The sequence below is a fragment of the Panthera uncia genome (assembly GCF_023721935.1).
Source record: "Panthera uncia isolate 11264 chromosome A3 unlocalized genomic scaffold, Puncia_PCG_1.0 HiC_scaffold_12, whole genome shotgun sequence".
Lineage (NCBI taxonomy): Eukaryota > Metazoa > Chordata > Mammalia > Carnivora > Felidae > Panthera > Panthera uncia.
In genome coordinates this window covers 17,383,879-17,406,134 of record NW_026057579.1, presented here as the reverse complement: position 1 = coordinate 17,406,134, position 22,256 = coordinate 17,383,879, and the positions used below count along the sequence as shown (strand labels likewise).

Below are 22,256 nucleotides of genomic sequence, written 5' to 3'. Positions count from 1 at the left end.
TTTTTAAAATAAAGTTTATTTAGGTTTACTTTTTTTTTTTTTTTTTTTTTTTTAATGTCCACCACCACTACTATATTCTGTACTCTTCAAGGAGGGGATTGTGATTTGTTGACTTTTAAATATCCATTGCTTTGTTGTTGTTGTTGTTGTTTTAATGTTTGTTTATTTTGAGAGTGAGTGCACACGCATGCAGGGGAGGCACAGGTGGGGTGGGGGGAGAGAGAGAGAGAGAGAGAGAGAGAGAGAGAGAGAGAGAGAGAGAGAATATCCCAAGCACAGAGCCTGACACAGGGCTCAAACTCACGAACCATGAGATCATGACCTGAGCCAAAGTCTAGAGTGAGACCCTTAATTGACTAAGCCACCCAAGAGCCCCAAATATCCATTGCCTTGTAAACTTACATACTGCAGCGTGCACTTAGTGTTTGAATAAATGAATTAATTAGCAAAAGCTTATTTTAATGATTTGATATGTCAAGTCCTCATGCTCTTTAAAATATGACTGGTAAATACATTCAGTGAAAGACATTTTTATAAATCTTTTCTGTTTACTTTTGAAAGTACTAAAAGTATTTGAAATTTCTAAGTGTAATACTTTTAAAGATTCCTTGTTTTTTCTTTGTCTGTTAAAAGGAAGTTTGTTAAGTAGATGCTGTGCCACAGTACTTCCCTTTTTGGGAGAGCTTTGCTCCCTATGACACTTGACTACTTTTCTATGTGATCCTATGGATAAACAAAGATGATTGGTTTCTCATTTTCTGCATATGTTGTATATCACAGGTCTTCTTCCTACCAGAATTTCCTAACTCAGTTGAAATGAAGTCAAGTCCCCAAATCCTTTGCTTTTGCAAAGGTTTGGTAAATACTGTGTTTATGATTTAGCTAATTAATAGAAGTTTTCTACTAGATAACAGTGCAGAGTTGCTAAGTTTACTAATAAGATACCCACTAATAATCAAGATACCCACTAATAATCAATTTTTTTAGCAATATATTTCCCTTCATAGATCTTTTCAAAAATAGATGATGGGGGCACCTGGGTGGCTCAGTCGGTAAAGCACCCATCTTCAGCCCAGGTCATGATCGATCTCTCTCTCTCTCTCTCTCTCTCTCTCTCTCTTTCTCTCAATAAATGAATAAAACTTTTAAATGATTTTTTAAAGAAGTCAGATTATTGAACTACCTTGGTTTGGACAGTCTTTTTCCAGACACTTCCAGAATCCTGTTCTGCTTATTTTCAAACCTATCTCTAAAATTAAGAGACTTCTGATGGGAAACAGCACAAACTACACATATGTCCTTTTACAATAAACCTGTTTAGTAAATGTATGAATGAACAAGTGAATAAGACTAGGAATTAAAAGGATACACTGAGTTCCAAACACTGTGGCCGAGCTGGAATAGATAAGGTGACCAAGATCTTAACAGAAAAGGTTAATATCTAAATTCTACCATGAGGGAATTACAATAGGAACATGTACCTGATACTATAGTAGGAATTCTTTTAAAATGTAAATTGTTTTGGAGGTACTTCTTATGAGCAAGTATTGTAGGATAATTTTGTTTAATCAAAGGATGCCTAAAAGACTTCAAAAATTATTCTTGCCTACTGTAAATAAATATAAAATATTTATGTGTTATTGACTTCTCAGAATTGTAGAGCTGAGAAATATAAATTGTTTAAATCGTTCAAATTAACAACAGATTCTAGAAATCATGTTAAATCATTAAAGAATTAAGGATTCTGTAGTTGTGATATAATGTCATCAACAAAGAAGTACGAGGTATGTAAGGTTCCTGTAGACACTATACCTATCAGCATACGGAGAGCCTTAGAAATGGTATGATTTTTAAACATTTTATTTATCATAGTGTACGATTTCATTTAAGCTAAATCCTTGCCATTATAGAAAAGGCATACTAAATATTTTAATATTCTAAGACAAGTTGAGAAATAAAAATCAAGCTTCCAAAACAAAACAGTGTTTAATTTTAGGTCTTTGTCACATTAATCTCAGTAATATAGACAGTTGAGAATCAGCTATAAATAAATGTGTTTTTTCTTTTGACCTTTCCTTTCACAGGTGGTGGAAGATGGATATGAATTTTTTGCTAAACGACAATTGGTAACCCTATTTTCAGCCCCAAATTACTGTGGCGAGTTTGATAATGCTGGTGGAATGATGAGTGTGGATGAAACTTTGATGTGTTCATTTCAGGTATAGTATAAATACATATAAATCAGTTTTATTCAGAAGTGATTATCACTCATAGACTTGTTAGAGACTTCTGTTTTCATTCGCAAATGCTCCGGACTTTTTGGTGTATATCAGGTATTAGAGTTTTAGAGAGCCTAAGTTATGTCAGTCATTCTTGATGCAATGTTTAAGTTGTTAAATTCCTGTATGACTTCTTGAATAGGGGCTTAACCTACTAAAAGAATGTGAATTCAGTTAATAACTTAGGTTTTGTTTCCTTTTGCTAGAAATAGACCAACTCTGGCTTCATAGTGTGCTACTTATAAATCATTCTTGTTCACAGACTAAAACAACTTCAGTGCTTTATTTTTGCAAAGGGTATTTTATGTGCCTCTCCTGCATATACTATATGTCTCTTTCTTTAAATGTGGACAGGCTTTTCTATCCCTCTTTCCCTTTATTTTATTACTATTTCTGTCAGCTAGTACACCTGAATATAAACACATGACTTCTCATTTATAATTTAAGGATAGGAACTAGACCTTATCTTTCAGCATTTGCCATAGTGGAATTGGATTTCTTCTTCAGTGAGACACTGTGATGCTCTGAATAGTTCTAAGAAATGCTTCTTAAATCATTTCTACACACTTGTATGTAAATACTGAAATTTCTATCTATAATGTAGGTTAAAGCTCTGTTTACATCCACCAGAATAAATACAATTAAAAAATCAGATAATAACAAGAATTAATGAGGATGCAGAAAAGTTGGAAACTTCATATAGTGATGGTGGGAATGGAAAATGATGCAGCTGCTTTTGGAAACAGTGTGGCATCTCCCTAAAAAGTGAAACATAGAGTTTCTTTGTGGCCCAGCAGTTCCACTCATAGGTATACCGAAAAGAACTGAAGGCAGGTACTCAAATACAGGTATATGCATATTCATAGGAGCATTCTTTATAATTGCCAAAAAATGGAAACAACCCAGATGTCCATCAAGTAAAGAACGAAAACAAAATGTGGACTATCCATAAAATGGCATATTGTTTGACAATTAAAAGTAATGAAGTACTGATACATGCTACAGCATAAATGAACCTCAAAAACATGATTTCAGTGAAAGGAGCCAGTCACAGAAGACCACATATTGTATGATTTCATTTATGTGAAATAGCCAGAAAAGACAGATCAATAGAGAAGAATTAGTTTTTCCTCAGAATTGAAGGAAGTTAGAGTAGTGGAGAATGATTGCTTATGGGAGCAAGATTTCTTTTTGGACTGACAAAAACTCTAAAATTAGATTACAGCAATGGTTGTACAACTGTAAATACTTTTAAATCATCGACATGTACATTTTAACTGATATGATACATAAAATATGTAAATAATTTTTTTAAGATCTACACATAAAAATTAAAGCGTTTGTGACTATCCTCTAAATAGTGGCAGAATTATTATTATTATTTTATTGTTTCAAGTTTTTATTTAAATTCTAGTTAGTTAACATATAATGTATTCTTAGTTTCAGGAGTAGAATTTAGTGACCCATCACTTACATATAACACCCAGTGCTTGTACAAGTGTCCTCCTTAATACCCATCACCCATTTGTTTTTTTGCTCCTAATATTTTATAATGTAATAAAATATTAGCATTTAATACTAATAACCAAATGTCAATAGCTTTAAAATATGAAAACCACAAGCAGTTAGAAGATATAATGGAAAATACAATTCTGTTTACAACTGATACTAGATGAGCAAATATACTATGGAATAAACATTGTGACTGATCCATCACCCGTTTAACTCATCCCCCTGCCCACCTCCTCTCCGGCAACCCTCAGTTTGTTCTCTATAGTTAAGAGTCTGTTTTATGGTTTGCCTCCCTTTTTTTTTTTCTTTCCCCTGTGTTCATCTGTTTTGTTTCTTAAATTCCACACAAGTGAAATCACGTGGTATTTGTCTTTGACGTATTTCGCTTAGCATAATACACTATAGCTCCATCCACATCATTGCAAGTGGCAGGATTTCATTCTTTGGATTGGCTGAGTCCTATTCCATTGTATGTTCCATTCATCAGTCAGTGGACATTTGGGCTCTTTGCATAAATTGGCTATTATTGATAACACTGCTATAAACATTAGGGTGCACGTGTACTCCATTTGTTCCTTTGGGTAAATACCTAGTAGTGCAATTGCTGGATCATAGGGTAGTTCTATTTTTACCTTTGTGAGGAACCTTTGTACTGTTTTCCAGAGTGACTGCACCAGTTTGCATTCCCATCCACGGTGTAAGAGGGATCCCCTTTCTCCACATCTTCGCCAACACCTGTTGTTTCCTGTGTTGTTAAATTTAGCCATTCTGACAGGTGTGAGGTGGTATCTCATCATAGTTTTGATTTGTATTTCCCCAATGAGTGACATTGAGTATATTTTCTTGTGTCTGTTAGTCAACCTTGGTCTTTTGACTCATAAACTAAATGTTCTTTCCTCACCACAGAGATATATTAATTTAAAAAAATTTTTTTACTTAAATCTAAGGATTGGGTAGTTGATAGGATTTGTGTGTTTAAGGTTTTGAATTACCAGTGGCTTGACAGATGATAAGAATATTCAAATATTTAGTCATCTGCACACTTTAAATGTGAGAGCTGTCCATGGAACTTTCCTGTTTTCCATACTTTTATTGAACCTTTAAAATTTATGTCATTTTTTGAAAAGCCCACTATTATAACAATAATTTTTTTAAACCTATTGCACTTGAAAGAGTAACACTGTTAATAAATTATTTATTTTAAGATATTGAAACCATCTGAAAAGAAAGCTAAGTACCAGTATGGTGGACTGAATTCAGGACGTCCTGTCACTCCACCTCGAACAGCTAATCCACCGAAGAAAAGGTGAAGAAAGGAACTCTATAAAGAAACCATCAGATTTGTTAAGGACATACTTCATAATATATAAGTGTGCACTGTAAAACCATCCAGCCATTTGACACCCTTTATGATGTCACACCTTTAACTTAAGGAGACGGGTAAAGGATCTTAAATTTTTTTCTAATAGAAAGATGTGCTACACTGTATTGTAATAAGTATACTCTGTTATAATATTCAGCAAAGTTAAATTCAAATTCAAAATTACCCATTAAAGTTACATCTTCACGTATCACAGTTTTTAAAGTTGAAAAGCATCCCAGTTAAACTAGATGTGATAGTTAAACCAGATGAAAGCATGATGATCCATCTGTGTAATGTGGTTTTAGTGTTGCTTGGTCGTTTAATTATTTTGGGCTTGTTTTGTTTGTTTTGTTTTGTTTTTGCTAGAATAATGGCAAATATTAATTTTTTTTTCCCTGAACATTTTTACAAGTGAAATGTGGGAAGAGCTTTAAAGACATTCACCAACTATTATTTTCCCTTGCTTATTTACTTATGTACCTGTTTAATCTTACTAAGAAAACTTATGCCTCATTACAGTAAAAAGGAATTTTAAAGATTGATATTTTTCAAAAAAAATAGACCAACTATCCAATCCAGTGATTGAATCAAACAGTTTGACTGGGCAAACTTCACAGCTGATAGTGAATATTTTGCTTTATACAGAAATTGCCACTGATTTGGATTTGTGCACTCTAATTTTTAACTTATTGATGCTCTATTGTGCAGTAGCATTTCATTTAACTTTAAGATAAGGCTCATATAGTATTACCCAACTAGTTGGTAATGTGATTATGTGGTACCTTGGTTTTAGGTTTTAATTCGCACGAAACACCTTTTGGCATGCTTAACTTTCTGGTAACACCCTCACCTGCATTGGTTTTGTTTTTTTTTTTTGGGGGGGTTTTTTGTTGTTGCTGTTGTTGTTGTTGTTGTTGTTGTTGCTATTTGTTTTTAGATCCACAGAACATGAGAATCCTTTTTTGACAAGCCTTGGAAAGCTGACACTATCTCTTTTTTCCTCCCTCTGTACGAAGGATGTATTTAAATGAATGCTGGTCAGTGGGACATTTTGTCAACGATGGTTATTGGGTGCTTAACTGTCTAATATTGCCATGTGAATGTTGTATACGATTGTAAGGCTTATGTCACTAAAGATTTTTATTCTGATTTTTCATGATCAAAGTTCATCCAATATTGTATAGACATGCTTTGTAGTGAGCTATAGTAGCAATAATTTCTGTACATGATCAAGGGTTTATTGCAGCATTTCTTTTCCTGTTCTCTTTTTTTAAAGGGTTAGTATTAACAAGGAGTAGAAAAGTCAACATAAGGATTTTAGAAGGAGAACTTACAGGACACAGATTTGAGATACTTTGGATGCGACCCTTTTGGATGTGATTCTAAAAGCTTTTATTGAGTATTGTCAAATTTGTAAGCTTCATAGGGATGGACATCATATTTATAATGCCCTTCTTCTATATGTGCTACCATTGATGTGAAATTCTTGACCTTAATATTGTCTTTGAAAATGTTAAATTGAGAATTCTGTTAACTCTTACATTTTATGAATTGGCGTATTGTATTTCTGCAAGAGATTTGATTTTCAGCACAGTGCAAAGTTCTTTCAAATGCATATGTCTTTTTTTCTAATTCCATTTTGTTTTAAAGCACATTTTAAATGTAGTTTTCTCATTTAGTAAAAGTTGTCTAATTGATATGAAGCCTGACTGGTCATTTTATTCCTTTTTTTTTTTTTTTTTCCTTTACAATGAGACATTTAAACACACATTCTATTCAAACAGATTTCAATATCTTTCGCATATACTGAGTTGATTTCTTTTCTGAAAGTGTTCTTGTATTGCATGTGTTCTATTAGGTTAGATCACATAGGCTTTTATGTAATGTGATTTAAATATCCTAATTGAAATGTAAGGTGAGCAGTTTCTAATAGAATTTTAAAGTAAACATAGTGAAGGAAGTCTAGAAAAATAAACCTTTGGCAGGAGACAAGGCAGTCTTTTATTAATCTCTGTATTAGTCAAAACACATAAATTTGAATTTGACTTACTATGTTTTTAAAATAATAATTCATCCTGGTCAGTATTGAATATGAAAAAATAGTAAATTAAGGAAAGTAATATTGGTCACTGAATGAAAGGATGGAAATTTATCATGTTTTAAAAATTACTCGAGCAGTAGGATGCCTGGCTGGCTCAGTCAGAGGAGCATATGACTCTTGATCTCAGGGTCATGCATTCAAGCCCCACATTGAGTATAGAGATTACTCAAAAAAATAAATTCAGATTATTTGAGGAGTCTTAAAACCACATTACAAGTTTCTGTCATATAATGTGTTACAAAGATTACTTACTTGGTAACAATGCCACTTCAAATAAATAAAACTTCATTTCTTAGGAGAAAAATACCCGGATTCTAGTGTCACTGATTTATAGCATCCTTCCTCTCTGATTTTTAATGATTTCCATATTCAAATTTATCTTTAATCCAAATGTCATGACATTTAAAATCAAACATGCTAATGTGATGGATCACATGGATTAGGTTACATTTTTGCTAGTTCTTGAATGGAAAGAATCATTTGCAATGTACTACCCCTTGTGTTTGAAGTTTTAACAAATTCGTTGTTTTAATTTTGTTTGTGGACAAATTTTAATCATGATCATCCAGACTGGTTTGTACAAAGTGTTGAGTCAAAATGCCAGCAAGAAGAATTTTAAAGCTTAAAAGGTGGTTGGTAATTGGAAGTGTTAACAGTGTTCAGAGGATATATATGTCATTCAAAAAGAAAACTCATATGAGGGAAAGCCAGGAACATATTGAGATGTGTCCCTAAGGAATATAAAAAGTGTATTATATTGAGCCAAGGAACTGAAGTAACATCTTCGTTTATAAGTGCAGTTCTATTCCTTTGTCTCCTTGGCAACCATAACTCTTGAACCAAAAGAACCAATTATTTTCTGTCACATCTTTACGCTGAAAATATGTTCAGAGAAGGAAATGGTCAAGTTTACTCTGCTCCTGGTGCATTAACCTCATTAACCTCATTTCCTTATGAATCCAGCCCTGAATCAGAGCTGTGCCTGAGAAGACCCTACCTACCTGACTAGACCAGTGGCATCCACTTAGAAATACTGTATTTCTTTGCTGGTAGTTTTCAGTGTTTCATAATTTCCTTAAACAGCTAAAAAGCAGTTAAAAATATTTTAAAGTGACAGCATACCTTGCAAAATGAACAGTAGTTAAATAAGACATAAACTGATTCCATGCAAGTATACATGTAGAGTTTTATCTATAGTCTCTTTAAAATTTACTTCAACAAAAGTGAAGTTTAGATATAGTGTAACAGTTTTGATCTGTTGAGATTGGATTTTACCTGTATATTTGAATTCCAGAATTTTTTTTTTAATGTTTATTTTTGAGAGGGGGAGAGAGACAGAGCGTTGAGTCGGGGAGGGACAGAGCCAGAGAGACACAGAATCCAAAGCAGGCTCCAGGCTCTGAGCTGTCAGCACAGAGCCCAATGTGGGGCTTGAACCCACGAACCGTGAGATCATGACTTGAGCTGAAACCAGATGCTCAACCGACTGAGCCACCCAGGGGCCCCGAATTCCAGAATTTCTAAATAAATTCCCTAATTAGGAAATTATAAAAGTCAAAACCTACTCAGCCACCACCTCCTATATTGGTTGACTTATAAACTTCTTTAATTTCTCACTGTAATTTACTTTCCTGTTAAGGTTGCAAGTTTTATTAAACCTTATTTTTATAAAAGTGGCCATAAATCTTTGCTTTTCTCCTCTTAGGGACTTTGCCAGCTAATGCGGTTATAAAATCTTGTTACCCATGTTTTGAATGCCAGTAGGGTGGAAGATAACAAGTGGAATGGGGGAGGAGAATAAGCTAACTGCCTGAGGCTTACAGATTCAGCATTTCTTTGATACGACATGCAAAAAGTTGGGAGCCTTGGTCTATTTCTGGAGACAGGCCTGGGATCACCAAGTAAGAGGGTGTGCTCAGTTTGCAGCTGCCTAATTTGAGCAATGCAGCAGATTTACAGGCCAAAATTCTTCCTCAGAAAGCAGTGACACCACAACTCAACATGTGAAACTATCATAGATTATTCATATATAAACACTGATTATTGACAGAGTCACAAAGACAAAATACAGTACAACAGGAAAGGAGTAGTCCAGAGGAATCCTGTATGTGTTTACTTTCAACTAACTTCAAAGTAAGTCTTAAGCCTTCCAGTATATTTATCGGAAAAAAGAGCTCGGAAACAAAAGCAAAGTGTTGTGACTTTTTATATCCGGCCACCTCACCTATATCATTTTCAAGCTGGTGTTGGCACAGTTTCTGAAAATGCTGCCACTTCCCGACAGGTTATTGACAGACACACCTGTTCTGTCTACTGTTGTGGGGTAACCGTGAGCTTTGTTGCTTTAGCTCTCTCAAGTGTGGTAAGGATTCCTAAGAAGGCGGGGGTGAGGGGTAGAATCACTTGAGAAATCATTTTCTGGTAGATCTTGTAAAACTACTGAAATTTATGAAATTGAAAATTAATAGCCTACTTTCTTACCTTAGAAAAACGTGAGAAGCCCAAGACCCAACTCTCAACATGGAACTGTTATGTAGTGTACAACTAAAGTGAGAAGTTTTAAAAAACAGGTCCCTACCTTCCAGGATAATGGCCTCAGGTTTTGTAGCTCATGCCTGGGTGGAGACTGGTAACTCCACTGAAGAGAATTTGTACAGTAACACCTGTTTTGAATGCGGTACCTTAATCTTTAATCAACTGAGTTCCCTAAACTCCGTATGCTCACTGACAGATTGAAACAAATTGTGGTCTATTCTATTTTTTGAAGAAAATCAATTCTTCATTGTACAGATCCATTTAGTACAGTGGGCATTCCTTCAAGACTGTTGTATTTGGCCCTTAGAAGCCTTTGGGTTTCAATCAGTTTAATTGTATGTGACTAGAATGTAAGCTCATACAGGCAGAAATTTTTGTCTCTTTTTTTTCTGTGGATGTGTCTCCAGCATCTAGAGTGGAGCCTGGCACGTAGTAAGCACTCAAATGTTTTTTTTAATGAATGCAAGTGAGTTTCAAAACTTTCTGTTTAAACACCTTGACCTTTTGGAGAAATTAGCAAAAAAAAAAAAAAAAAAAAAAAGATTCCAGTTTTCATTTATCCTCCTTGAACTGCTTTTTGTCTTTCACAAGAATGCTGGAGTAATTTCAGGAGAAAATTGATCTGGGTCTGTGGGACCAAAATAAATAGTTTATGGTCAAAACTAATCTTCATCTGGTAAAATATTGGTAAGTGCTAGAAGTTGTGTCTAGTTACTTGAAGAAACGCAGCTAGCACCTGACAGGCACGTAGAGAAAGTTGCCTCTTGTTCGGAATCAAACTTTCCCAAGATCTTTATGGTTATTTTCTTGCCCCTCCCCCTTTCTATCCTCTAGGTTCTCTGTGTAATTGACCTTCAAGTCACCTTTGTTGTGAGCCACTTCAAACATTTTTAGAAAAGTGGTGTAGTGTAACATTTTGTCTTGCAAAAGTCACCTAGTATTTGTGAATACTTAAAACTAGGAATCAAAACTTGAAAGTGGTGAGGCTGTTGCCTCAATTTGACAAATAAGGATTATGTCATAGGCAGAAGCAAGTATGGGGAATGATCAAGAAAGTTCTTTTCAGGGGCGCCTGGGTGGCTCAGTTGGTTAAGCATCCAACTTCAGCTTCAGGTCATGATTTCATGGTTCGTGGGTTCGAGCCCCACATCCAGCTGTATGCTGATGGCTTGGAGCCTGGAGCCTGCTTTGGATTCTGTCTCCCTCTCTCTCCTCCCCTCCCCCGCTCACGCTCTGTCTCACTCTCAAAAATAAACATTAAAAAAAATTTTTTTAGGTTATTTTCAGTAAGGAATAAAAAAGTACAGTGAAGAAAACTAATACAGTGCTTATACCTTGTTAGATTGATTATTGTTCTATCCTCATACTTCTCAGTTTTTATTGCCTCCATATAAAAGAGCAGTCAGCCACGCTGAATTCTGGGTCTTAGTGCAACATTCCAGGAAGAGAATTTGGCTCAACTTGGGTCAGGTGCCCTTAGGACTCCCAGCAGGTGAAGAAGAGAGATGATAGTGTATAAACATAGCTGCTATCCCTGCACCCAAGTGGTTTGGGAGGTTGAGTAGAAAATTTACCAGAAAAGGGATGCTAAAAAGAAAATCCAAAGGTATTCTCTATGACATACTTTAAAAGATAATCTAGTCACAAAAAGTCCGAAAATACAAACTTGGCAAGATGTAGACTAATGGGACTCTTACTTAAAATTGGTACAACTAGGGGCACTTTGCTGGCTCAGTCGGAGGAACATTCAACTTTTGACCACAGGGTCATGAGTTTGAGCTCCACTTTGGGCATATAGATAATTTGGTACAAGTACTTGGGAAATAAATTTAGCATTCATAATTTTGTAAAATGCATATCCTAAAATCCATCATTTTCACTTTAAAGCCTTTATAAGAAAAGTACATATAAAAAAAAGTGTGCACCATGGGGCATATACAAGCAGAAGTAGTATTTGAATATTTGAAACATGGGCACTGACCAATCCAACACCAACTAATCAGAACCTATGCCCACTATAACTAACACGGTTTTACAGAGACATAGCAGCTGATAACCAACCAAGTCTGTGTACAAGAAGACTTATGGCATTCATAGTGAAAAATGACCAGTGAGAGGAGCATGGTGATACGTTACAGTATATTCATAGAACAGAATTCCATACAACAATGAAAATGCTTTACAGTGTCCTGCATTTGCATGTTAAAATCTTAAACTATAAAGAATACAAAGTATTAAGTTTACAAACAATCTGTATTTAAGGATACAGTGAATCTTAAGGGAATGGGAAAAACAAAAGTCACCTCTTCAGGAAAGTATGCTCTTCCACTGAAGAGCATACAGGATCTCAACAGTATTGTTTATGTTCTATTTCTTGGATGGTGGATTCATGCTTTTTTGGTTAGTAGTGGCTTCTTGAAGTTTTTGCTTTATTATGCTCTGCCTGCATATATGTTACAATATATTCTTTTGTACATATCAAATATTCCATTTTTTAAACCATGTATGCAACCCCATTTATGTAAAATTGTATCTATATGTACACATAATAAAAAATTTTGTGTAAAAAAATAGCTGGTTAATAAGATTGCAAAAATCAGAACTTCAGAAAGTGCTGCAGGGGGCACCTGGGTGGCTCAGTCGGTTAAGTGTCCTACTTCGGCTCAGGTCATGATTTCAGGGTTCGTGAGCGAGCCCCGAGTTGGGCTCCGTGCTGACAGCTCAGAGCCTGGAGCCTGCTTCACTTCGGATTCTGTCTCTCTCTCTCTCTCTCTCTCTCTCTCTCTCTGCCCCTCCCCTGCTTGCTTGTTCTCTCTCTCTCTCCAAAGTAAACATTTTTTTTAAACCTTTAAAAAAGAAAATGCTGCAGGAATTCAAGAATGGCAGAGTCCTGCACTTATTAAGTACTCAGATGATGGACTGATGCCTTGAGCTGGGTCTTAAAGGATGAATATCATGTAGAAAATTTAAATGAAGTTTAAAAAAGAGCACATTATATGCCAGCTCAAAGAAGAAAGTTTTTGTTTTTTTAAAAAGGGTCTTTTATTTTTTACTTTTTAAAAATATTTATTTATTTATTTTGAGAGAGTGTGTGTGAGGGACAGAGAGAGACAGAATCCAAATCGGGCTCCAGGCTCTAAGCTGTCCGCACAGAGCCTGACGTGGGGCTTGAACTCCCGAACCATGAGATCACGACCTGAGCCAAAGTCGACGCTTAACCGACTGAGCCACGCAGGTGCCCCTCAAAAAAGAAAGTTTAAGACATACTCAGAAAAAAGTATGTCACTAAGAATGGAGTAAAGAATCACTGGATAATAGTGGGGAGATACAAGGTAGAATGCGGACAAACTAGAGGCGATGCACGCGGTACAGGGAATGGTCAGGCTGTGGGCAATCAGTAATATTTTAGTGAGATAGCAAAGCCATGCATTAGGATGGATGAAAAGAGGAAAAGGACTGTAGGCAATAATGCAAAGGCTCTTTAGATAAATGTGTGTTCAGTTCTTATCAGCCAGTTGCCAGATCAAATGAAGGAGGCAAGAAGGTAACAACACACCTGTGTGCCAGTCCACTGCTGAACAATTTACCACAATATCAAATTTGTCCCATACGCTTACAAAGCAGAGGGTATCATCCCACCTTTACACTTACCTGAGGCATACAGAGTTAATTTGCCCACGTTCATATAGCCAGTAAAGTGAAAGAGCTTCAATTCAAACCAGGCCTGTGACTCTAAAGTACATTTTCTTTCCTCTGTGTCATGGGCCCAACATAGTCAAAAACCCAAGAATGAGAAGGCTCATGAAGACCTTGCTGGTCATAACCCTTAACTTGAAGCCAAAACTTAAGTGGTAAGCTTCTTCCCCAATAGCTTGCTTTGTTAACATCTATGTATATTTGCTGACTTTTGTGTACAAATTTTACTTAAGTGAAAACAAACTCCTGTGTGGAGACTTGGGGATCCTAAGGAATACCCTCTCCTAACTGGACTTTGCCTTTGCGTTATATATGCATCTCTGGTGCCACAACTCGTTGTTTTAGTTATTCGTGTCTGTATCTGTCTAGAAAGTTCTAGAAGGATAGCGCCGCTATTCATTATTGTGCTACTTTCCTTGCTTCACATTTGTAACAGTGATTTCCATATAGTGGACATACGTGGGCTTTGTAAACATTATGCAAGGCTGGAAACTAGTTATCACAGTAAACTGCTATTTTGGGGAAAAAAAGAACAACCAGGGAAACCAGAGGAATGGGGTTTAAAGCAGTCATTTTCCTAGGAGAGTAAATATTACAGGTTTTCACAACTAGTTGATGCTTCTTGGTCCATTCCCCCATTTAAAGGCCAAGGGGGAAAGATGAAGGCATTTGTAAGGAAAAATGAGTTCCCAGACTGCACCGTCTTCCTACCTGAAGGTGATTTTGTCCTCATCTTGCTGTGGTGAGAGCCCAAGAAAGAAGGAAACTAGCTTACTCATTCTTCAGGGTTGCTGAGTAATTAATTGCTGGGAAGTTCCACAAATAGGCAAGGCCACATTCTTTTTAGGTGTAATAATTGTGGTTGCTGAAAAATCTGGAAGCAACCCAAATATCAGAGTGCCAGGTCAAATGAAGGAGGAAAGAAGGGAACCGTCAGGAAGGAAGGGTCCATCCACCCTGGAGTATTATGCATTCAATAAAAATTTAGAAAGATTGTAGCAACATGAAAAAAAAAAAAGGCCATGAGATGTTAACGGGGGAAGAAAGCACGTTATACAGTAGGTAGAAGGGAAGTGAAGAGGAAAGGATATCAGGGAAAACATTTTAAAGTTATGACGAATCCTTTTACTCAATTTAACATTTACTAATCACCTACTACATCTCAGGCACATGGCCAAGGGCTAGGAGGAGGCCAAAATCAAAAGGTTCCTGTAGAATTTACAGCTTAAAACAGTAGATTAAACGGAAGAGTGCAATATGACCCCTTGTCACAAAGAGCCACACGGTATTCACACCTTTCTTTTTTAGTTTAAGGGGTGTCCCTCTGTTTAGTTATTTTAGCCTAGCAGTCACTGTATGGGCATAATAATTGCTGCTGCAAAGTTCACCTCTGATTCTTTGTCTTCCTACTATTGACATCTCTCTTTGTCGAGTACCTGCTGGTGTTTGTGTGCAGGCATCGCGCTTGGTGCTGTGAAGTGGAAGTGAGTTAAGGAAGGCCTGTAGCCCCAGCCCCCCAGGGCTTCTCCATCTAACTGGAGACGAGGTACAGGGCTCGCATACAAGTCAGACTTCAATGAGCGTCCAAGGGAAAGGGGATCAATTCGGAGGCCAGAAGAGATCTGGGAGGGTAGTCGCTTCTGCCAGGGTCCGGCCCCGAGGGTTAGCAAGGCCTGGTAGAAGGCTAGCGGGGCGGCGGGCAGGCGCAGCGGGAGCTCGAGCTGGAACGCTCCAGCTAGAGTCGGGGACGCGGCGCGCGCAGCCTGGCCCCGCCCCCGGCGGCGGCTCTGTGCGCTGATTGGCCCGCGCCGGCCTCGCTCGCGGTTGGCGGGAGGCCTCTGAGCGGGTAGTGCCGCTGCGGAGCGAGTGGCGAGCAACCGCCTGAGGCCTCGAAGCGTGCCGAGGGAGGCTGTCCGGCGCCCCGGCCCCAGGTTTTGGCAGGTATCTTCCGCTCGCGCTCCGACGTCGGGCCTCGCCGGCCACCCTCCAGTTTCGGCTGCGCCGGGTCCTTCCATCCCTCTCGCCCCGGCCCCGCCGCCCACCGGGTGTGAGGATGGGACGGCGTCCCCGCCCCCTTCCCCCACACGCTTCGGCCCGCGAGTCTCCTCAGGTGTCCTCGCCGCGACGGGAGCACACCCTCCCGGCGCCTCGGGCCTGGGCTCGGGCGGGGGGCATACGAGGTCGGAGTCCGCGAGGCTGCCCCTTCCTCGGTCGCGCTGTGGGGACCGCGGAGCGGCGTCGCGCTCCTCCGTGTCGCCGGCGGGCCCTTCCCTGGCGCGCTCGCGGGGAGGAGAGGCCCCGGGGGACGCCGCCCGCCGCCGGTCGTGATCCTCTGGGGAGGAGCCCGCCCCGGTCCGCTTGGGTCCCCGTCAGCGCGTCCTCTCCCAGGAGCCGTGGGGTCGCAGCCGCTGTCCGTCCGTGCCCTGGCCCCGAGCCACCTCCCACAGTTTCCAGCCGCCGGTTTCTTACCCGTCGGCACGGCTGGGGGCCAGCGGGCTTCGATTTTTTTTTTTTTTTTTTTTTTAAAGAACCTTTTGAAGGAATTGAACACTTCGACACGGATAAACCCCATGCTATGTGAAAACCGAGGTCCCGCTTGTTTAACAAATGTTGTTCTCGAACACAAGCACGTTTAAAAATACCTCTGGTCTCTGTTACCAGTACCATCTTAACATTTCAGTTATATCGCCGGAGGTGAAATGTGGCTCTCCGGGCACCGTCTGACTCTTCTTCCCTCGAAAGACACGCCTCCCTGCAAAAAAGACGCAGTAATGCTGCTGCCGTGTAGTGAGTTTGGGCCACGGATTCAGCACTACAGGCTCGGCAGATCCGTATACTTCCTTCGCTCATGAACCGTCCTAAATATGTATTATGAACAACGTCTAAGAATAGAATACGTAATTTTTACTGAATGCTTCTGTGTACCAGGATCTAAGAGCACCTAGGTGTGTCTCGTCTCTTAACATCCGGAAGGAGGAAATGGGTGCTCCCAGGAGTGGTGCTCCCAGGAGTGCGGCCACAACTCACTCCTACGGTTCTGTCCAGCCCAGCTTCCATTTATTCCGACCACCTCATCATGAAAGTGTCTGGTTTTCTCCACCTAATTGCGTGGATTTCTAATCAGACTTGAACTTCTTCTTGAAACAGCTCTGCTGTGCAATTTTACAAGTGCTGTAGCACCTAGCATTTGGCTGAGGTCAAAAGTATTCAATAGCTATTTAGATGTTAAATTAGACAAAAAAAAAAACAAACCCATATTTAAAAATCAACATTATGGAGTTGTGATAATAGCCCCAGCAAAGCTTCCAGCAGTTTTGCCAAGAATTTTTTTTTCTTAAATTTGCTGTGTTTTTTTTTTTTTTTTTTTAACAGTTTACAGTGTGTGGTTATGATGGAGAAAAAATGCTGTGGTTATTTCCATAAGGATTCTGTTTTTTAAGAGTTATTTTATTTTAGCAAAACGGTGGTAAGCCCATCTTTCTTCCCTAAAGCAATGGCTAATATTTAACCACTAAGTCACAATTTATTTTGCGTATTGACAATGCAAATGCTTGACTTAAATTTTTATAAAGTGTAAGCTTATAAGCTGGGTTTGTTTTCCTGGCAGGGTGACAGTAAGTAATATCGGGCTGCATACCATGATGTTTTACACATGATTTCATTTAATTCTGAAAACACTTCTTTGGTGGTTAAAGGATATGGGCCTTTGGTGTCAGACATTCCTGGATTCAAATCCTAGGTTTATCACTCGTTAATTATGTGACCATGGGCAAATTTCTTCTTCCCCAAGCCTCAGATTTCTCATCTAGAAAATAAGGATAAAATAATACCCATTTTATAGAAATGTTCTGAGGATTAAATGAGATAATGCATGTGAAACTTTTCGCACAGTGCCTGGCACACATTAAGTGTTCAGTGTAAGGCTGCAATTATAAGGAAGTTAAGGTTTCCCTGCCTGCCCTGAATCGCCATCAGATGTTGCTATTAGATTTTTCATATAGGCAGCTGAGTCTCCCAATACTGATTCTGTCGTATGATTCTGTGCACCACACCCTAACACTCTTTATATTACCCCCAGAGAAAACAAATTATTTTAGATACCTATAAATTAGCTGTGGTATATTTACCAAAGGGGGGAAAAAAAACCCAGACATCCTATTCAAGTGTGAATTCTAGTACAATTTTTTTTCAGATTGGTGGAGTCCACATAAAAACCCACTACAGGGTTTTACCATTTGAGTGTAGTTTCTTCTGGTTCCTTCCTTCTTCCCTGTCTCTTACCCTTTCTCATATTTTTAGTTGCCTTGCATTCTTTTCCTCTTGCTTCCATGAGAACTCTATTTTCAGTATATCTAAATGAAGAGCATAATTTAAAACTACCTCAAGTTGGAATACGAGTAAGAATGTAGCATTGATCGCTTTTCTCCTTAGTGTCTCCATAACTTTTCTGCCAGTGTTTGCTGATTAACTTCAATGAATCTCTGTTTGGGGAATTTCACAGTTCTTTCTCTATTTCCTCAAATTTCATATGAAGTATCCCAACACATATATAGAATTTAACGGAATAGTGTAAAGCTATACTATGAACATATTTATCTATTTGATTGACAAAATTTGCCTTCTGGTTTCATGATATGTCCGTGGTTATCTTAGTATAACAACACTTTTAAAGTTACCTAACATTGAGTAAAACTTACCTTCTGGGAGATATGCCATAGTTATTCTGTATTCTGGCACATTCCACCCCCAAGCCTAGCTCCCAGTTTGAGAAGCCTGACTTTAATTTTTTCCATCTAGATTGTAAGGCTGCTCTTACTTCGGGGGAAAAAAAAAAAAAAAGATGCAGATGAGACCTCCAGCTGTCTCCCAGACGAGGTGGGTAGGAAAGAGCAGAAAGTTCTGAAGTCTCAAGTTTCAATTTATCACCCATTCCTTTTTCTATGGAGTTTGTAGCACCCACCCCCAACTCCATAATTGCCTTAAATTTAGTTGGACCTTAGATATGAGAAGAAAGATGAGCGGATGGGAGGGAAGTGAAACAGAGGGAGGAGAGCAATTATAGAATCAATTGAATATAATTTCCTCTGCTTAGTTTTTCATAATCTAGCCCTCTGCTGTCTAATATGATAGCTGCTAGCTACATGTGGCTGTTGGGCACTTGAAATGTGGATGGTGCAACTGAAAATTTTTTATTTTAATTTAAAATTAAGTACTGAAGGAGTGTAAAATATTTTTCCCTTACACACTACTTTACTGTATTGGTAGGACTACTTTTCACTCTCACTATTGGAAATTTAGCATCTGAATTGAGACCTACTATAAGTGTAAAATACACACCAGATTTCAAAGACTCAGTATGAAAAATAAAGTATGTAAAATATCTCATTAATTTTTATGTTGATTATACACTAAAATGATATTTTGGGTATACCAGATTACATAAAACATATTACGAAGATTCATTTGCTTGTTAGTACTTCTTTAATGTGGCTTTAAAAATATAAAATTACAAATGTGGCTCACATTACAGTGGACATTGCTGATCTAGCCCTACTATATCCAATCTTATTTTCCATTCCTTCCTTCAGCAGGGAAGTTTCTGAGGGTCAGGAAGGAGAATCTGTACCTAACTCCTTGAACACCAAGGGAGGCATGGCTGCCTGGGTCACTGTGAGTTATGGATTGCCATGCTTGGGTCACTGTGAGTTATGGGTTCAGAAGTTCTCATTAGGATCTCAGAGTAGTTTCCTGCTTTGCCTATGCATATGTCCATTTCCTACCACCGTATAAAAAAGGTATTACAAAAGTAATACAAACTGTAGTAATAATTATGTGAACTAATTACCACCAAACATGGTAGTGATTATGCATATTGTTAAATATTGATGAATTAACTTTGTTTCTAATTTTATTATAACACTGTACATTCATATACACTTAAAATCAATCACTCAAATCAACAGTTTGTGGTTATGATAGAGAAAAATGCTGTAGTCATTTCAATAAGGATTCTGTTTTTTAAGAGTTATTTTATTTTAGCGAAACAGTGATAAGCCCATCTTTCTTCCCTAAAGCAATGGCTCATTTAACCACTAAGTCATACACTCACAAATTTAAAAATTAGAGTGATCAATTTATGAGAATCCCTCACGTATACCCTACATTTCTTTGCTAGAATTGTTTTTAACTTTTCAATAAATACCAGTAAATGCTTGTTGAATAAGTGATTTTTGTAGCATATCAAAGAATTACCAGTACGAAAATATTTTGTGTGGGGAGGTGGATTACTTTCAATGTAAGATTTGATATGATAATAATTTATTTCTGGAAATAGCTTGCCTTGTTCTATAAAAAGTTTGAAGTGTCATATAATAACTATATGATAAAAGTATGTCAGTATAAGCAGAATTTAAAACTTTAGGAAAAAAGAATACCACAAATAGATTATAAGTGCAGCATAGTTTCTCTAATTAACTTTCAAATTTGGTTTTGGGTTCCCTAGTAGTCAAAGCAAAATGGTATACAGGATCTTACTGAGAAAAGAAGGTGTATCAGTTACCCAAAGGAAACAAAGCATTTCTTAGCAATGAATGATAAAAACAATTTCTTATGTGAGTTACTATCACAAATAATATTTTAGTAGCAAGTTCAATAACATTTTATATGACTGCATCTGGTAATGTCATCTGATTAGTTGTTTTTATATAGAAATGAACAAGAGTGTGGTAAATTATTATGTTTTATTTTTACAGGAATCTTGGGAAACCAAAATGAGACATAATCAGCTGTGTTGTGAGACACCGCCTACTGTCACTGTTCATGTAAAATCAGGGTCAAATAGATCACATCAGCCTAAAAAACCCATTAATCTGAAGCGTCCTATTTTTAAAGATAGTTGGCCAGCATCTGAAAAAAATGCACATAATAGCAACAAGTCTAAACGCCCCAAAGGACCCTGTCTAGTTATACAGCGACAGGAAATGACTGCTTTCTTTAAATTATTTGGTACGTTTAAAATGTTGTAATAGCAGTAATTGTAAGGTACTTAAAAATGAGAGAATCTAAAGATCTACTTTATTATTTTCATAATAATCAAAGAAGATGTTGTTATTTTCCATGTCAGATTTTCTGTCTCCAATCAATTTGTTTTTGTTTTACTTAGGGTTTGTCTTTTTTTTTTTTTTTTAATGTTGGATTTTTGTTGTTTTGGATTGCTTTTGGATTTGAAGTTCAGATTCATCTTGCTTCTAGACTACTTAAATCCAAGTGTCAAATGTGAATTCTGAGCAATTCAAGTTCATAGCATGAGTTTTGTGTGACCTAAGTAAAATACTACATAAAGTCTCAGGTGAGCCAACCAGCCCAGTTTGACTGGGCCTGAGGTGTTTCCCAGGATTTTCAGTGCTGAAACTGAGCAAACTGGGAAGGTTGGCCAACCTCGAGAAGTTTCAGTATTATATGTAGGGATTTTTTTTTCTTTGAGAGAGAGAGAGAGAGAGAGAAAAAGAGCACATGTGCACATGGGGAAGTGACAGAGGGAGAGGGAGAAAGAGAATCTTAAGCAGGCTCCGTGCTCCTTGCTTAGTGGAGCTTGATTCCATGACTCTGAGATCATGACCTGAGGCAAAATCAAGAGTTGGATGCTTAACTGACTGAGCTACCCAGGCACCCCAGGAATTATTTTTTAATATTTTATTTTTATTTAAGTAATCTCTACACCCAGTGTGGGGCTCCAGCTCATGACCCCCAGATCAAGAGTCTCATGCTCTTCCTACTGAGCCAGCCAGGTGCCCCACATATGGGGAATATTGTGGGGTTTTTTGTTTGTTTGCTTGTTTGTTTTTTAAAGCTTATTTATTTATTTTGAGAAAGAGAGAGACAGTGTGAGTGGGGAAGGGGCAGAGAGAGGGAGAGAGAGAATCCCAAGCAGGTTCTGCACTGTCAGCACAGAGCCTGATGCAGGGCTCAAACTCAGGAACCATGAGATCATGACCTGAGCCAAAATTGAGTTGGACGCTTAACCAACTGAGCCACCCAGGGGTCCCAGCGGAATATTTTTAAAAATTAGGCTTTATCATCATGCTCATGAAATGAGTTTAAATTTATCTGTTCAGATCATGAGACAATGCTACTTTGCTGACAAATTTCTTAAAACAAGAAACTATTTTATATTCTAGTAGCCAAGGAAGGGGCGAATTTTTTTTTTAAGGTAAGGTAGTAAGGTAGACAGATTAGACTAAAGGGTAGGATAGATGGATTCTGGTAAATATCTGTAGGAGTGAATCAAGTCATGTAGGTACCACAGTCTCTTAGATCCAGGTAACAGGCAGAAGTCAGTTGGGGACAAGAGTGTTTGCCCTGCTCAGAAGACAAAAATCTTAAAAAAAAAAAAAAATATGAAAAAAGAAGGAGAAGGAGGAGGAGGAGAAGGAGAAGAAGAAGAAGGAGGAGAAGGAGAAGAAGGAGGAGGAGGAAAAGAAGGAAGGGAGGAGGAGAAGGAGGAGAAAAGGAAGGAAGAGAGAGAGAGGCAGGCAGGTGCCTGGGTGGCTAAGTTGGTAAGGGTCCAACTTCAGCTCAGGTCAAGATCTCATGGTTTGTGAGTTCGAGCCCCGTATCAGGTTCTGCACTGACAGTGTAGAGCCTGCTTAGGATTCTCTCTCTCTCCCTCTCTCTGCTCCTCTCCCACTCACACTTTCTCTCTCTCTCAAAATAAATAAACCTTGAAAGAAAGAAAGAAAGAAAGAAAGAAAGAAAGAAAGAAAGAAAGAAA

At 38.0% G+C, this 22,256-nt stretch overlaps 2 protein-coding genes across 5 annotated transcripts in view; both read left to right on the top strand.

Annotated features, from left to right (window-relative positions):
* PPP1CB (protein phosphatase 1 catalytic subunit beta) overlaps positions 1 to 5,551 on the top strand; it is a 41,323-nt gene extending 35,772 nt beyond the window's left edge. For both annotated transcript variants that reach the window (XM_049651914.1, XM_049651915.1), the window contains 2 exons: positions 2,085 to 2,219; positions 4,997 to 5,551. In XM_049651914.1, coding sequence (XP_049507871.1) covers positions 2,085 to 2,219; positions 4,997 to 5,101 — 240 coding nt within the window. In that variant the 3' untranslated portion in view covers positions 5,102 to 5,551. The remainder of the gene's footprint in view (positions 1 to 2,084; positions 2,220 to 4,996) is intronic.
* Positions 5,552 to 6,950: 1,399 nt separating this feature from the next.
* The window catches only part of SPDYA (speedy/RINGO cell cycle regulator family member A), a 45,682-nt gene continuing 30,376 nt past the window's right edge, over positions 6,951 to 22,256 (top strand). For 2 of the 3 annotated variants that reach the window (XM_049651911.1, XM_049651913.1), the window contains exon 1: positions 6,951 to 20,491. In XM_049651911.1, the coding sequence (XP_049507868.1) occupies positions 20,197 to 20,491 (295 nt within the window). In that variant the 5' untranslated portion in view covers positions 6,951 to 20,196. The remainder of the gene's footprint in view (positions 20,492 to 22,256) is intronic. The other variant, XM_049651912.1, reaches the window with a different exon arrangement.